This window comes from Megalops cyprinoides, chromosome 10 (genome assembly GCF_013368585.1).
Source record: "Megalops cyprinoides isolate fMegCyp1 chromosome 10, fMegCyp1.pri, whole genome shotgun sequence".
Taxonomy (NCBI): Eukaryota; Metazoa; Chordata; class Actinopteri; order Elopiformes; family Megalopidae; genus Megalops; species Megalops cyprinoides.
Window position 1 is genome coordinate 10,997,142 of NC_050592.1, and position 12,941 is coordinate 11,010,082.

Here is a 12,941-nt window from a genome sequence, read left to right on the forward strand (position 1 = left end):
GGTTAATATTTTCTTGTTGATGATACAGTTTTAGAGGGTTTAATGTACTTGGTGAGAAAATGCATTTCATTCTACAAAGGTCTGTATGTGTGTGTGTGTGTGTGTGTGTGTGTGTGTGTGTGTGTGTTTTGTGTATGTGCAAGACAGACAGACAAATATGGCAATTGGTAACAACCCACACCCGTAAGATTACATCTTTGTTGCTTTGAGAATCATTAAAAGACCTTTGATTTGAACACAGATTTTGTTATGATGTGTTATTTTTCTGAGTCATCTCACCATATATATGGTTTAATGTGGAACTAGTTAATGTGTGTGTGTGTGTGAGTGGGGTTCTCATGTTGTTCGGTGTGTTGATTAGGTGTACTCGGTGTGCTTGTTTTAATTTCAATTACAGTTTGACTAGGGTGTGAGATGCAATGGAAGATTTGATTGAAGGGTTGTTAACCATTGACTCACAAGCTCTCAGTGACTAAGAGACACACTTAGACTCTTACAGACTCAAGTTTCAGCAAGCACACAACTACAACTAGCTGACGGCCTGGATGAAAAACTGTAATACTTAACAAAATAAAAACAAAGAATCAATCCACAACTAATATTAAAATACACATGCAATGTGTGGTGTTTTTGTGGTCCAGTTTTATACCATTATTATAATGTGTCTATGCATATAGGGAGGGGCTTGTTGCATACACAGTGTGTGTGTGTTTACATCTGGATATCAACTCATTTATGTATGCATTTTCCATTATGGAAAATTCAGACGTGTGCTTGCGCATGTTTGAGACACAAAATTCATTTCAGCACTTCCTGAAATGGAAATTACAAAACTGAACAGATCAGAAAGGAGTTAAAAGGTTAAAGAAGGAGCGAAATGGGGTGAATGATCAATTTTCCGCTGACATCAGTCATTCCAGTGGAGAGGTGGAGAGTATAAGAGGAGAGAGAGAGATTAACCTGCGTCAATCCACCTCTGTCTCAGCACAGGTAGTGTACCCAGGTGAGGTGGCTACCTCTCCCTCTGTCTATCTGTCTCCTCTTTCTCATTCTCCTGCCTTTCACTTTCTCTGTGTCTTCTGTCCCTCATACTTCTTTCAGCGTTATCAATGCAAGGTTTGAGCTATCCTCGGTATGACATTCCTTCATTCGTTCTCATCCTGTTTCTCTCTATTCCCACACATTAGCACAATCTACATCCTACAGTACATGTCTTTAAACCGAAAATTACTGGCTTCCTTTGTTTAATTTGATACCCAAGATCTCTAAATCTTCAAATTTGAAATTCTTCGTTGGTGTGACATCTTCTTCTAGCAAAATCTTTTTTCACATTATGCTAATAGATGGCTGTGCAGAAAACCACAGTACCCACTGGAACTAAACAGCGGCTTGCTTCCTCTTTCTCAGACTACATCAATCCCAGTCTGTTCTGCACGTCTTTCTCCGTCTCCTCCACCCTCTACACAATGGAATCTGCCATCAGCACGCTGGTTTCCGAGTTCAAGACCTTTGCTGGGAAGGATGGATCCTCGGACACTCTGAGCAAAGAAGAATTCCGCTGCCTGGTGGCATCCCAGCTGCCTAACTTTGTGCAGGTAAACCAGCCTGCTTCTTAACTGCATTATCAAGCACAGTAGGATGGCTACCTGTTCATCAAAACTAGAAACAAGAAGGGGTGCAGTGTCATTAGTAGGGTTTTTTTTTTTTTTGAGGATGGGAATCTGGGACTGTATGCAGCTTCAATTTAGATTAAAACAGAGCAAATTGCCACCATAAATGATATTTTAAGAAAATTAAACATATATTTTAATATCATTCTTGATTATTCAAAAAATGCTGGTATGTTATTATTGTTAATCTTGGAATGGGTATAGTATTTAATATGAAGAGGATTACAACACAGGTATAGGCATTGCTAACAGACAAAGTTAAGTAAAACCAAACATCCAGAAGTGAAGGAGTTAACCGAGTTAAGCCATTGGAAATCAGTGCTGTCTGACTGACGTCAGTGCAATTTAGCCTCATGGAGACAGGAGAATTGCGTAAATACAGCTAACTAATTCATATAATTACTTTTAGTCTGAACAATGTGATATAATAAAGGTGTAGTATCACCTTTTACCACTAGGTGGTACCATCACAAAAGAGTCTTAGCGTGCCTTGGTTGTGAACTGCAGGAGTAATTCATTCATTTTTATTACTGACTTTGGGTAGAATTCCAGTGACCCAGCAGTGATCGACCAACTCATGGGCTCATTGGATGAGAATAACGACGGTGAACTGACCTTCCTGGAGTTCTGGCAGCTGATTGGCAGACTGGCTAACAAGCATGGAGGCTTCAGCCAATAGGATAGCCTACTATAAACCCTCTGTTACGGAATGATTTTTTTTTTTTTTTACTGTTAGCCCAAAGTGTCAACAATAATTAAAAATGTTTTGCTTTTTTGTTCCGGATATGAGTAAAGTTATTTATTAACCCGTTATGTCCTGTCCTGTAAATTATCTTAAAATATTTATCCCGTGTCTGACAAATCTTTTCTCTCCTTCTCTTTTTCATTTTTCATTGACTGGTCTCTGCATCCTTCCAGCACTCTCTTTGTCTTTCTCAATTACTGCAGGAATTTTCTTACCAAATTTGTTAGCGTGATCATGTCACAACGCTGCGCTGTTGCAATAGCACACCAATACATAGACAATACATAGACATACACAAACAACATTGCTGTTCATTGCATTCGGCGGAAAGAGAGACTGGCTCTAGTGTTGGGCCAGTTGACAGTGAGTCCCTTGTGTTTGTGGATTGGGAAAGTACATGCCTGTAATGCTGCTGTACTGCTAGAAACCAGATATGATGCTAGATACACATATTCGTGTTTGCCAAAGTATTTCAAAATAAGTAATCAAAGTAGACTGAACCTTAAATAAACCAGAACAACTTCTGCTGATAGAAACTCTATGTTTTGTGTTTTAGTACAGTATATTATCAAGCTCAATATGCCCTTCCAAATGTGCGGATGTGTTACGATTGTTATTTTTATATTCAGAGCACTTAATTCACTTTTGTCACTTCTTCTTGGAACTGTATGGAATCTGTAATGAACCAGGCTTCGGTCTTGCTTAAATTATGGAGGTTTAAATATGTAGAGGGCAATAAACCTCCTTGATTAAACACAACTTGTTGACAATGGAGGTGTGGTTGAAATAGGACTGTAACCGTAGGGTGACACACAGTTACACGTACAAACGTACCAACAATCGTACCAAAACAAGTACCTGTCTTCATTACTACATAGTAGCGCGTGCGATGACATTGTAACAACGAGACGAACACAACGCAACGTGTTACATTGATTAAAAGGAAAGCCCCTGGAGGGACCACGGTGTACGTTTCGCACGGGGTGGAAGGGTTAATCGTCGGTCCTACCCATTGCGGTCTGTCCTGACACGCGCTCTCATTCACTTCCTCCTCCTCCTCCTCCTCCCCACTCCGTTACGTCCTATGGTCCGATCAATCTTAATTCAATTCAAACTATCTAAATTGGCATGAAACTGTTTTCAAAGTGCTTCACATGACATGAGTAAATACCATACCGAATGAAGTTCAACAAACAAACAACTGCTTTATCGTTGTCGCACAGGTCACTATTCTACCCGGTGAGGAAAAGTAATCTTTGCCTCTCATTCCATCTTCTTTCTCGTTTTTTCCTTTCCTCTCTTTCTCACTCTCCCAGGTACACGCCCTTTGACTAGTCAAAAAAAGGAGTGAGCAAAAAAGTAAATCACGGAAGAGATTCGTCATGCGTGTCTAGTTTGGCAAGTTCGTTAACTCTGAAAGAGCAAAGTAAAGAGGTGAGAGGAGAAAGGTAGCATACGAACTAGTAAAGAGAGAAATAGGCTATATTAATTCTTGCCTGATCAGCATTTTCTGGTAAGTTCTTTCTTTATAATTTTATGATGACAGAATGAGACGTTCCAGTTTGAATGGAGAATTCTGTATCAACTGTATCGCCAGGTTTTTTTTACACACCCTAAAATGACAGCTGCATTCCGAAAGCCGTCCTGTATAGCACGCATGAAACGAGATGAAAGGGTGTTTGACTCAAAAAAAAAAAAAAAAAAAACTAAATTCATCTAAATATATGTACTTAGCTTTTGGTCTAAATATATTTACGCTCGTGACAAAAGATTTTTCACGTCATTCGATTTACTTAGATCAATGTTGATACACTTTGATTAGAATGTGTAGTTGCAAAAATAGTAAATATTTAGCAAATGGGGCAAAAAAAAAAAAACTATCGGCAGTCTAACGGTGAACCGTAGCACATAGCAATACAACAGAAAGCATAAAATGAACTTTATAAGTGATATACAGTGGTAAGCCATCTAACCATCTTAGGCTAGAAATGCATTATGGAAATGCAACATTTTACCTACGGTTTTACAATCGTCTCTTTGAACTTTTAGGTACTAACGTAAGGCTATCATTTACAATATGTTAACCTACTTTCAGCATTAGGCTGTGTTCTTTTAAATCTACATTGTGCTTTGTCTTAACAACTTCCCCTGTCCTTATTAAAGCTGAAACAGATGAAAAATGTGTGTCAGTTGTAGTTAATTTCTTCCGTTCCGCCGTTAATATTTCATGGCTCACCATGGGCTGTAGCTTCTGTCATTACTTAGCTGGTACACGTATCACGTTCTCGTTGTCGGTAACCTAACTCTGAATCTCTTTTACACTTCAGGATGAAACCAGAAACCTTGCGTTTACTTATTTAACTATTTCTGGGTTGTTGTTGCTTTTTACTACAAATCATGGAGATTAGCTGTTGTCCGCTAAACGAGGGGCGTAGACCTAAAACGGAGGCCCTGGCTGACCTCGTTCCCTCTTTAACGAGAATTAGGAAGCGAGCCGGCGGGCCACATGCTTTCAGATGGCCGTCTATCAATAGCAACATGACGGAACAGCAGCCAGGTTACAGCCGCAGTTTTAATTATGTATATGTTGATAAGACTCGAATGGCAAGATCCAGGTGTACTTAAAGGTAGAAGATAGAAATGGTTTGTTCCAGGGCCCAAAGCGATGACAGGTAGCCTACATGCAAGGCAGCAGAGGAAGTGATTCACACCTAGCGTTGAATGCAGCTGGACGCAAACTCGCTCATTCGTATGTATGAGTAAAGATTGCTCATTGAGCTATATACATACTTGATCTAGACCAGCCTCGGGTGCGCTGTTTGAACATGCCAACCCAGTGATCCCACACATGGCGTAACGTTTCCGGATGTCTGAGCTCAGACTTAATGGTGAATATGCAGATAGCCCTTCTACTGTAATCATTTTAAGAAAAAAACTGTGTGGTGCACAGAATCACACAATTTGAGTGAATGAATTTTGGTCACTCCTTAGATAAAATGAATGTAAGGTCCTGTGGTGGAGGAAGTGGTGTGAATAATTTCAGCCAGGCCACTGAAAGCATTTTGTTGCAGTCAGCTCTGAGTAGATTCTCAATGTACAGTATATCAAAAAAAAAATACCAACTCATATTTATATATATAACAAGTATGATAGCTTTCATGTACATATTGCTAGATCAGCATTCATCAGAGCACAGAATATGAGATTGTCAGTCATTTAAGGTCAGCCTCCTATAGGGTTTCAAAGTACTTCTAGACCAGCATTTTAAGACCAGAAATGACTGTCTGACTCTACAAATAAAGAATTTAATAAAGGTCTTAAAGTGTAAGGTTTCCCACCCCATGGACTGGACTTTGCCATACCTCATAGTTGTAATAACATTACATTTAGTTACTTAGTTGATGTTCTTATGCAGAGCATCTTACGTATGTTACAATTTTTTGATGTTATCCTCTTATACATCTGGATATTTATTGAAGCAAATCCAGGGTAAGTTACCTTGCCCAAGGGTTTGACAACAGTATCTTAGCTACATAAGAAACCAGCAACCTTTGGGTTATAGGCCCTGCTCTTCACAACTATACCACACTGTTGCCCCAGTGTGATTAGCACAGCATTAGATTATCATAAACTTTGTTCTTAAAACACAGTGTACAGAAGATAGGAACAAGGGAAAAGAAAAAGCAGCCAGGGTTTTAACTTACACTTACCATTTAACATGAATATCACTTTGGTGCTTTAAATTTATTTTATGCTTTCTTGAAAAACCAAAAAAAAAAAAGAAAAAAAAATTAATTGACTTCAGTGGGAAGTGAGTATGAAGTACAAACCATCTCAAAGGCCCCCATAAGGCAGATTTGTGACAGGGAAATGTTTGTTTCTCATGGAATCACTTTTAGGTAACTTTTAATAGCCTATAGGTTTCACTCAGGAATTACAAACTGAATGTATAATCCATTGTACTTTTAATTTTGAGCTGTGACAATGCAAAGCTGTAGTACTTAAGGTTGCACAACTTAAGTTTAAGGTTGTACAGTAATTGTTTAAGGTTGTGCATCCTTTGACAGCACTTAATCTCATTGTGGCAAATATTTACCACAACGGTGCTGCATGTCAAGGATGGCACTAATGTTTTGGCATCTGTGCAGCTAATTGCTTCAACCCTGTTGAATGCATTTTTGTAAGGCTCTCTGGATAAGAGTGTCTACTAAATGACTAAATATAAATGTAATTTGTTATTTTTGCTCACTCACAAGTTATGGGCGCGGTCCTTAAAACAGGGATCAAACTTTGAAATTATGCAGAAAGCATAATGTTCAGACTGAACTTAGAATAGCTGTGCCCTCTTTTTGAAAGCAACATTCAAAGCATTTAATCAGGATTTTGAACAAAAGGTGACTTTTTTTCCGTGGTACCTTTTTCAATGTAATTACAGAGCCGTTTGAGTTTTCTCCTGATCAAGACTCAAGCTCATTGATGAACAGACATTGATCACACTGACAGGATGTCATAGTGTTCAACAGACTGAAGAACAGTACCTCTGTGTCTCCTAATTTGTTTACAGTGTGGCCCAGTGTAATGACATGGAAAACGAAACCAAATATTTTAATATGGTATCATACAGTACGCCAGAGTCCACGCTCTCGCTCTCGAGTAATTAGGTTAATAGCTGCGATGCCTAATTGGCTGCTGCCTGGAGTCATATTGTATGTGCGGGAGGGAGCAGGGTATAGCGTGTTTGCCCAGGTGTGACACATTTGCGTCAGATGGGAAATCTTGGGTTACCCCTCGTTAGACGAGGGCTACCTCCCTCTCCCTCTTTGGCCATCTCTCTCCATTCCTAATCATTTTTGCTGATCCCCCCCTCAACCCACCCCCACATGCACCCCCACACTCTCCCTTTATCCTACTTCTGTGTTTTTCTGGATTCCTTTCCACTATCTGTATTCACTGTTTTCCCTTTTTTCATTTTTGTTCATCTTTACACCCTGAGGATTCAATGGTTTAGGCTCAGTCAGAGAAGATCTGAAAGAACTAGCCAGTTTCTTCAGATATAGCAATACAGATGGGTATAGATGTGTCCATGTGCACATGTGTATGCATGCGTACATGTGTGTGTTTGGGTGACCCTGCATTTTTGTGTGTGTGTCTCTATGTATGCAAGTACACACTGTCTGTAGATCTGTGCTTGGTATATCTGTGTGAGTAATCTCATGTTGTTTGTGAGCAACATTGGTTATTGGATTCATTTTCTTTACATATCTCAGTTGAATGTATATAGTTATATTTATGTTATTTTTATGTATCTATGTTCATGTGTGTTTGTGTGTGTGCGCACATCTGTGTGTGACATATATAGCAAGAGGGTAACAGACAGGTAGCAGGCAATCCCTCAAGTAATCTGAACCTTTGGCCTTCTGGTGTGTTCAGCAGATCAAATGACCGTCAAAGATCAGAGGTTCCATTGTGTTTACCAGGTTGTCGCTGTTGTTCTTTCTCTCTCCCCCTCTCCTCCTCTCACTCCTCCTCTCACTTGTGAAGTTTTCTGATATCACCTGTCTGTTCATATCCAAAATGTTCACCATCTCAATGACTACCTCTTTTACTAATAAATATCAATGTGGTTATGTTTTCTTTTATTTGTATATATGAAAGTACCACTTTTTGTCAAACAAAGGCAGTCTCTCAAAAATATCTCCTCATATCTCTCCCTTCCTCAGTTCCCTCTTGGGGTGACTGAACAGTGTGACTGACAGATATGGAGTCGGCCATTCAGACAGTGGTGGGAGTGTTCCTGAAGTCCGCTAAGGGCAAGGAGAACCTGGGAGAGAAGGACTTCCAGAACCTGGTCAAGAGCCAGCTGCACAACATCATGACGGTTAGAGACTTGACTCGGCACATTGCATATATTCTACTTTACCCAGTCCCAATATTTTATACTGCTAAGAGACTCCGTGTCTCCTTCATTCCTAGTGCTATTGATATGCTTAATGGAAGATAGCACTCTGGTTTGCATTCCTTGCACTACCTTGTACACCGGCACACTCGCATATTTGCACACTAGCACATTGTACTTTCCTTTTCCCAGTACATTGCACATTTGTACATTTGCACACTGGCACATTTTTCTCTTGGTATGAACTTCCATTCCCTGCACTAGCTCTGTGGTTTATTGTGCTGATGTTGTAGTTGTAGTTGACGTTGTCCTTTCGTATTCTGTTGGATGTGAACCCTGGCTGCCAAACATTTTTTCCCCTAGTGGGATAATAAAGATAACCTTGAATCTTGAACCTTGAACCTTGTACTTCAGTACTGATGTTATTTCCCAGTATTCTAATGTACTGATGTTACAGTCTATTCCCAATATTCTACTGTAGTGAGGTCATTGCCCCAGTCCCTGTATTCTACTGTACTGAAGTTACAGCTTAGCCCCAATATTCTGTTGTACTGACGTAACACCCTACTCCCAATATTCAGCTGTACACATGTAACACCCTGCTCCAATAGTCTGCTTTATTAATGTTGCAGTCATGACACAGCATTCTGCTGTAGTGATGAGTCATGAGTCATTATGTCCCGGCTTACCGTTACGTGTGCCTCTGCATGTCATCCAGGACACGGACAGCAAAGAGGCGGTGAAGGAGATGCGCAAGGGACTGGACGAGAACCACGATGGCAAGGTCAGCTTCGAGGAGTACATGACCCTGGTGGGCTACCTGGCCAACTCGCTGAGCCAGCAGCGCTGCGTTTCCGAGGAGACGCCGGCCGAGGCGGAGACAGAGGAGGCCACATAGACTGTCCCCGTATGCTGCCTTCACACATTCCACACAAAACCCTTATAACCTATACAAAAAAACGTCTGACTGGACTGCTAACAATCCCGTTCGGTCTTAGAGTCTCAAATTTGTCCTGTAGTAGAAATAGTAGAAAATTAGTGGAAAGGGCCCAATGGTACATCACTCTGCGTACCCCACAGTACGCACAGATGCACTGATTCCATGCCATTCTTCACAGATCAACACCCGGTAACAGCAACCAGATTCACTAAACTGTAGAAAACGCTAGTATGTTTACAACATTTTAGTACGTGTTACTGTCAAAACCTAAAGTGCTACAACACTGACACACAAACACACTGATACACTTTGTTGGGAGACTCCACGCTGCACTACATACAAAACACTTGCTACTCTGTATACCTTACTACGTTTAACATATTGAAACACTACACCAGTGTAACATGCTGCCAGTGTATATCCCTTTCTATTCTGCACCTTGGCAGAACAACACCACACTCTTCAACTGGATCTTATACTGATACAGTTACATACTCACTACACATCAAAACATACTGAACTCTGCCTGGGGGCAGGTTTATGGAGACCTTTCAATTAGTAAAGGATTAAGACCTAGAATATCAGGTGTATGACGCACCCACCCAAACAATGGCAGGAAGTCAATAATTAAGACCTGTCATGGAATGAACACCACCAACCCCTGCAGCTATGAGGCCCCACAAAGGCCAAGCCCAATCATAATATTGACCTCAAGCTCCGCAACTAAAATGTTTTTTACTAAATTACTTTTTCACTGTATATTCTGAAACATTCCTCTACTGCAGTGGTGAAAGGCAAAATTATAAACACAAACCAAATTATGTCCATTTGTATTCTTCAAGTAGCACTACTATGAAATACTGCAATTGTGTATGTCAGCCTTTGTGGATGCACCATTTCACCTGATATCACAAAATGGTTTTGACCTTCTGTAGACCTGTGAACACACTACAGCTTTGTATGTATGTGCCAAATTGTGGCCCCTATTTGGCTATACCTTAAGTACTGTATACTAACCACTAGCCAGGCATGTGCCTTATTATGTCCCACAATGTCCACTATTGCATTATGATATTGCATCTATGTCACAATGGGTAGACCACTGTGTGTTGGAGATCTTGCTGTCACAGACAGACTGATGCACTAACCCTCACACCAATGAAAGTACTCCAGCACTGACCCCATAGTCACTGCTTGTCAAGCCACCATGTGTTATCAGGCATGCAGTTACTGTGATGTTCCTTTGACCATTCTGCAGTATGTATCCCTACCTGTGTTCATACCTGCATGTCTTATGCCGAATAATAAAAGATGAGACACATGCCTGAGGCCTTTCTCATTGTGTTTGGTGTAACAGGTATACCACCTGCGTTGTGCGAGGATGGCATTAGAAGATTGTGTAAACAGAGGGAGAGGGGGACGGGGGTTGGGCGGGAAGGGGAGGGGAAGAACAACAGGTGGAAGGAGGACTGGAGAAGAAGGAGGGGAAAGGTGGGAGGTGGGTGGAGGGAGCGGGGTATTTAAGCCCTGGTGTGACTCTCTCTTCTCACCAGTCTTTCTCTCTCATCCCGAAACACAAGGGCACCACTCCTTCATCATTCAGGTAAGTGAGCAGCCAAGACAGAGGGAGAGGGGATGGCAGGTTCTCCCTGTGGTAATTGGAGGTAGTGCATTTGCATTGGGGAGATGCACTGTGTAGCTGACAGATGCTGCAGTGTGTATTACCGCTCTTACTCTCTCTGGGGTCTCTGCATGGGTCTATGCATGTCTGTGCATATTCAGGGCAAAATCCTTTGCAAAAGCTGGCATGCACAAAGAGGCCAGTAATAACGACGCCTTTGGTAGCAGCAGAAATAGGAAAGATGACTATTTACAAGATGCTGAGTTAAAGGAATGTGGGTTCAATGAGTATCAGTGCTGTATACCATGGCTGTTCTGTTTGGTTTCCAAGGTTTCGTAGTTTTCCTGCTGTGGTACTTCTTTCTAGAGAGTGGCTATGAAGCTCTGGCTCCAACTGCCCCTCTTTTCCCTCTGAACATCTGGACACTCATTCCCAGCTGTCCCCTCACCTTGTCTTGTCATGCTTTGTACCATCCTCTCCATCATTTCTATTTTCCCTGTCATTACTACTGGAAATCTGCTCCACACATGTATTTCCTGTTAATAATTGCCTGGGTAAGAAAAACGGGGAAGGACAGTGCTTGTATCAGTATTGTTCTATAGTGTTCCTGAATCTGCCATCCTGAACAGGGGCAAGCCAGGATCACGGCATCACAAATCCTAGCATGGATGTTTTGGAAAGAGCTCTTATTTTATTTCAGTGAAGGTTTTGCTGGTGTTTCATGGTTTACGCAGCTGTAGATGAACACTGAGGCCCCTGTATGTGTGCATCTCTGCCGTATTTCTGGCTGCTTTGGACCATTCTTATCACTCGCCATTCAGCCGGTTCATCTGCATTTTTACTGATTCACTGCTATCAGTCCAGCCAGATTCCCTTCCCTCCCTCCCTCCCTCTCTCTCTCTCTCTCTCTCTCTCTCTCTCTCTCTCTCTCTCTCTCTCCCCCTCTCTCTCTCCCCCCCCCAACAGGTAAATTTAGCTTTGGAACTGACTTACTGATAGTGCAAGATGTGTTTTTGAATCATAATACTATGACTTGCGCAGGATCCAAACTGTGGAACAGTGTAATGAGGGCTTCCCCGCTGCGGCTCTCTTTCTGAATCCGGGTGTGTCTGGCGTTCCCTCTCTTCCTCAGAATGTCTGGCACCGGCACCGCCACTGGCACTCCCCTCGGCAATGACTCCAACCTGGAGAACGCCATGCAGCTGATGATCCAAACCTTCCACAAGTACTCCGGGAACGAGGGGGACAAGTACACCCTGAGCCGGGGAGAGCTCAAGGAGATGCTGACCCAGGAGCTGGGCAACTACCTGGGGGTGAGGAGAGACCATTCACATAGACACGCAAACACACACTGAACACATGGAAGCACAACAGGGCATACACACACTCTGATTCTAATGCACACACTTATTTAGCACATTCAACACATTTACATGAATGCATAAAACAGACTCCCAAACACAGTGATAAAAGCATGTCCACACACACACACACACACACACACCACACATACACAGGATAGATAGACAGACAAAAAATGTACCTCATGTTATACATATTAATCAGTCAATTCTTTGCACATTCAATCAGTTCCACCAAAGGAGAAGTTTAAATTTGGCTGCATTCACTCACTCACGTGCCTTTCACAATGTGCCACCCCACACAAGAGGTGCCACTTCTGTTTAAAAAGGGTGAAGCTCAAGCAGTTTTCAGTCCCACTTGATTCAGCTGTGTCACACTGAAACAGCCAGGCTACCCCTGCCTCTCCTCCTCACTCTGACCTCCTGCTCCCCTCTTGTGTCCCCCAGAATCCCCAGGACAAGGACGCCGTAGACAAGGTGATGGGGGACCTGGACGCCAACAATGACGGCGAGGTGGACTTCACCGAGTTTATCATCCTGGTGGGAGCCTTGACCGTCGCCTGCAATGACTTCTTCCTGGAGTACCACAAGGACGACAAGAAGGAAAAGTAGTGGGCCACAGCCACGAACACAGCTGCAAAGACGACGGAGGGGGAGGAGGAAGAGAAGACAGGGAACCATCTCCACACTGACTTACCTACACACAAT

General features: G+C 42.0%; 3 protein-coding genes across 3 annotated transcripts; all 3 read left to right on the forward strand.

Moving 5' to 3' along the window:
- Positions 1–970: 970 nt before the first annotated feature.
- On the forward strand, positions 971–2,484 carry LOC118785228 (protein S100-A11-like). Its single transcript, XM_036539826.1, has 3 exons — positions 971–1,003; positions 1,408–1,595; positions 2,215–2,484. The coding sequence occupies exons 2-3, from the start codon at positions 1,467–1,469 to the stop codon at positions 2,347–2,349; spliced, it is 264 nt and encodes an 87-aa protein (XP_036395719.1). The 5' UTR covers positions 971–1,003; positions 1,408–1,466; the 3' UTR covers positions 2,350–2,484.
- A 1,312-nt stretch (positions 2,485–3,796) lies between these two features.
- si:ch211-105c13.3 (uncharacterized protein LOC325758 homolog) lies at positions 3,797–10,568 on the forward strand. The gene is made up of 3 exons (XM_036539067.1): positions 3,797–3,928; positions 8,136–8,293; positions 9,030–10,568. Exons 2-3 carry the CDS (start codon positions 8,174–8,176, stop codon positions 9,207–9,209), a joined length of 300 nt encoding a protein of 99 aa, XP_036394960.1. The 5' UTR covers positions 3,797–3,928; positions 8,136–8,173; the 3' UTR covers positions 9,210–10,568.
- A 1,488-nt stretch (positions 10,569–12,056) lies between these two features.
- Positions 12,057–12,878, forward strand: s100t (S100 calcium binding protein T). Its single transcript, XM_036539192.1, has 2 exons — positions 12,057–12,185; positions 12,681–12,878. The coding sequence occupies exons 1-2, from the start codon at positions 12,069–12,071 to the stop codon at positions 12,843–12,845; spliced, it is 282 nt and encodes a 93-aa protein (XP_036395085.1). The 5' UTR covers positions 12,057–12,068; the 3' UTR covers positions 12,846–12,878.
- The last annotated feature ends 63 nt before the right edge of the window (positions 12,879–12,941 follow it).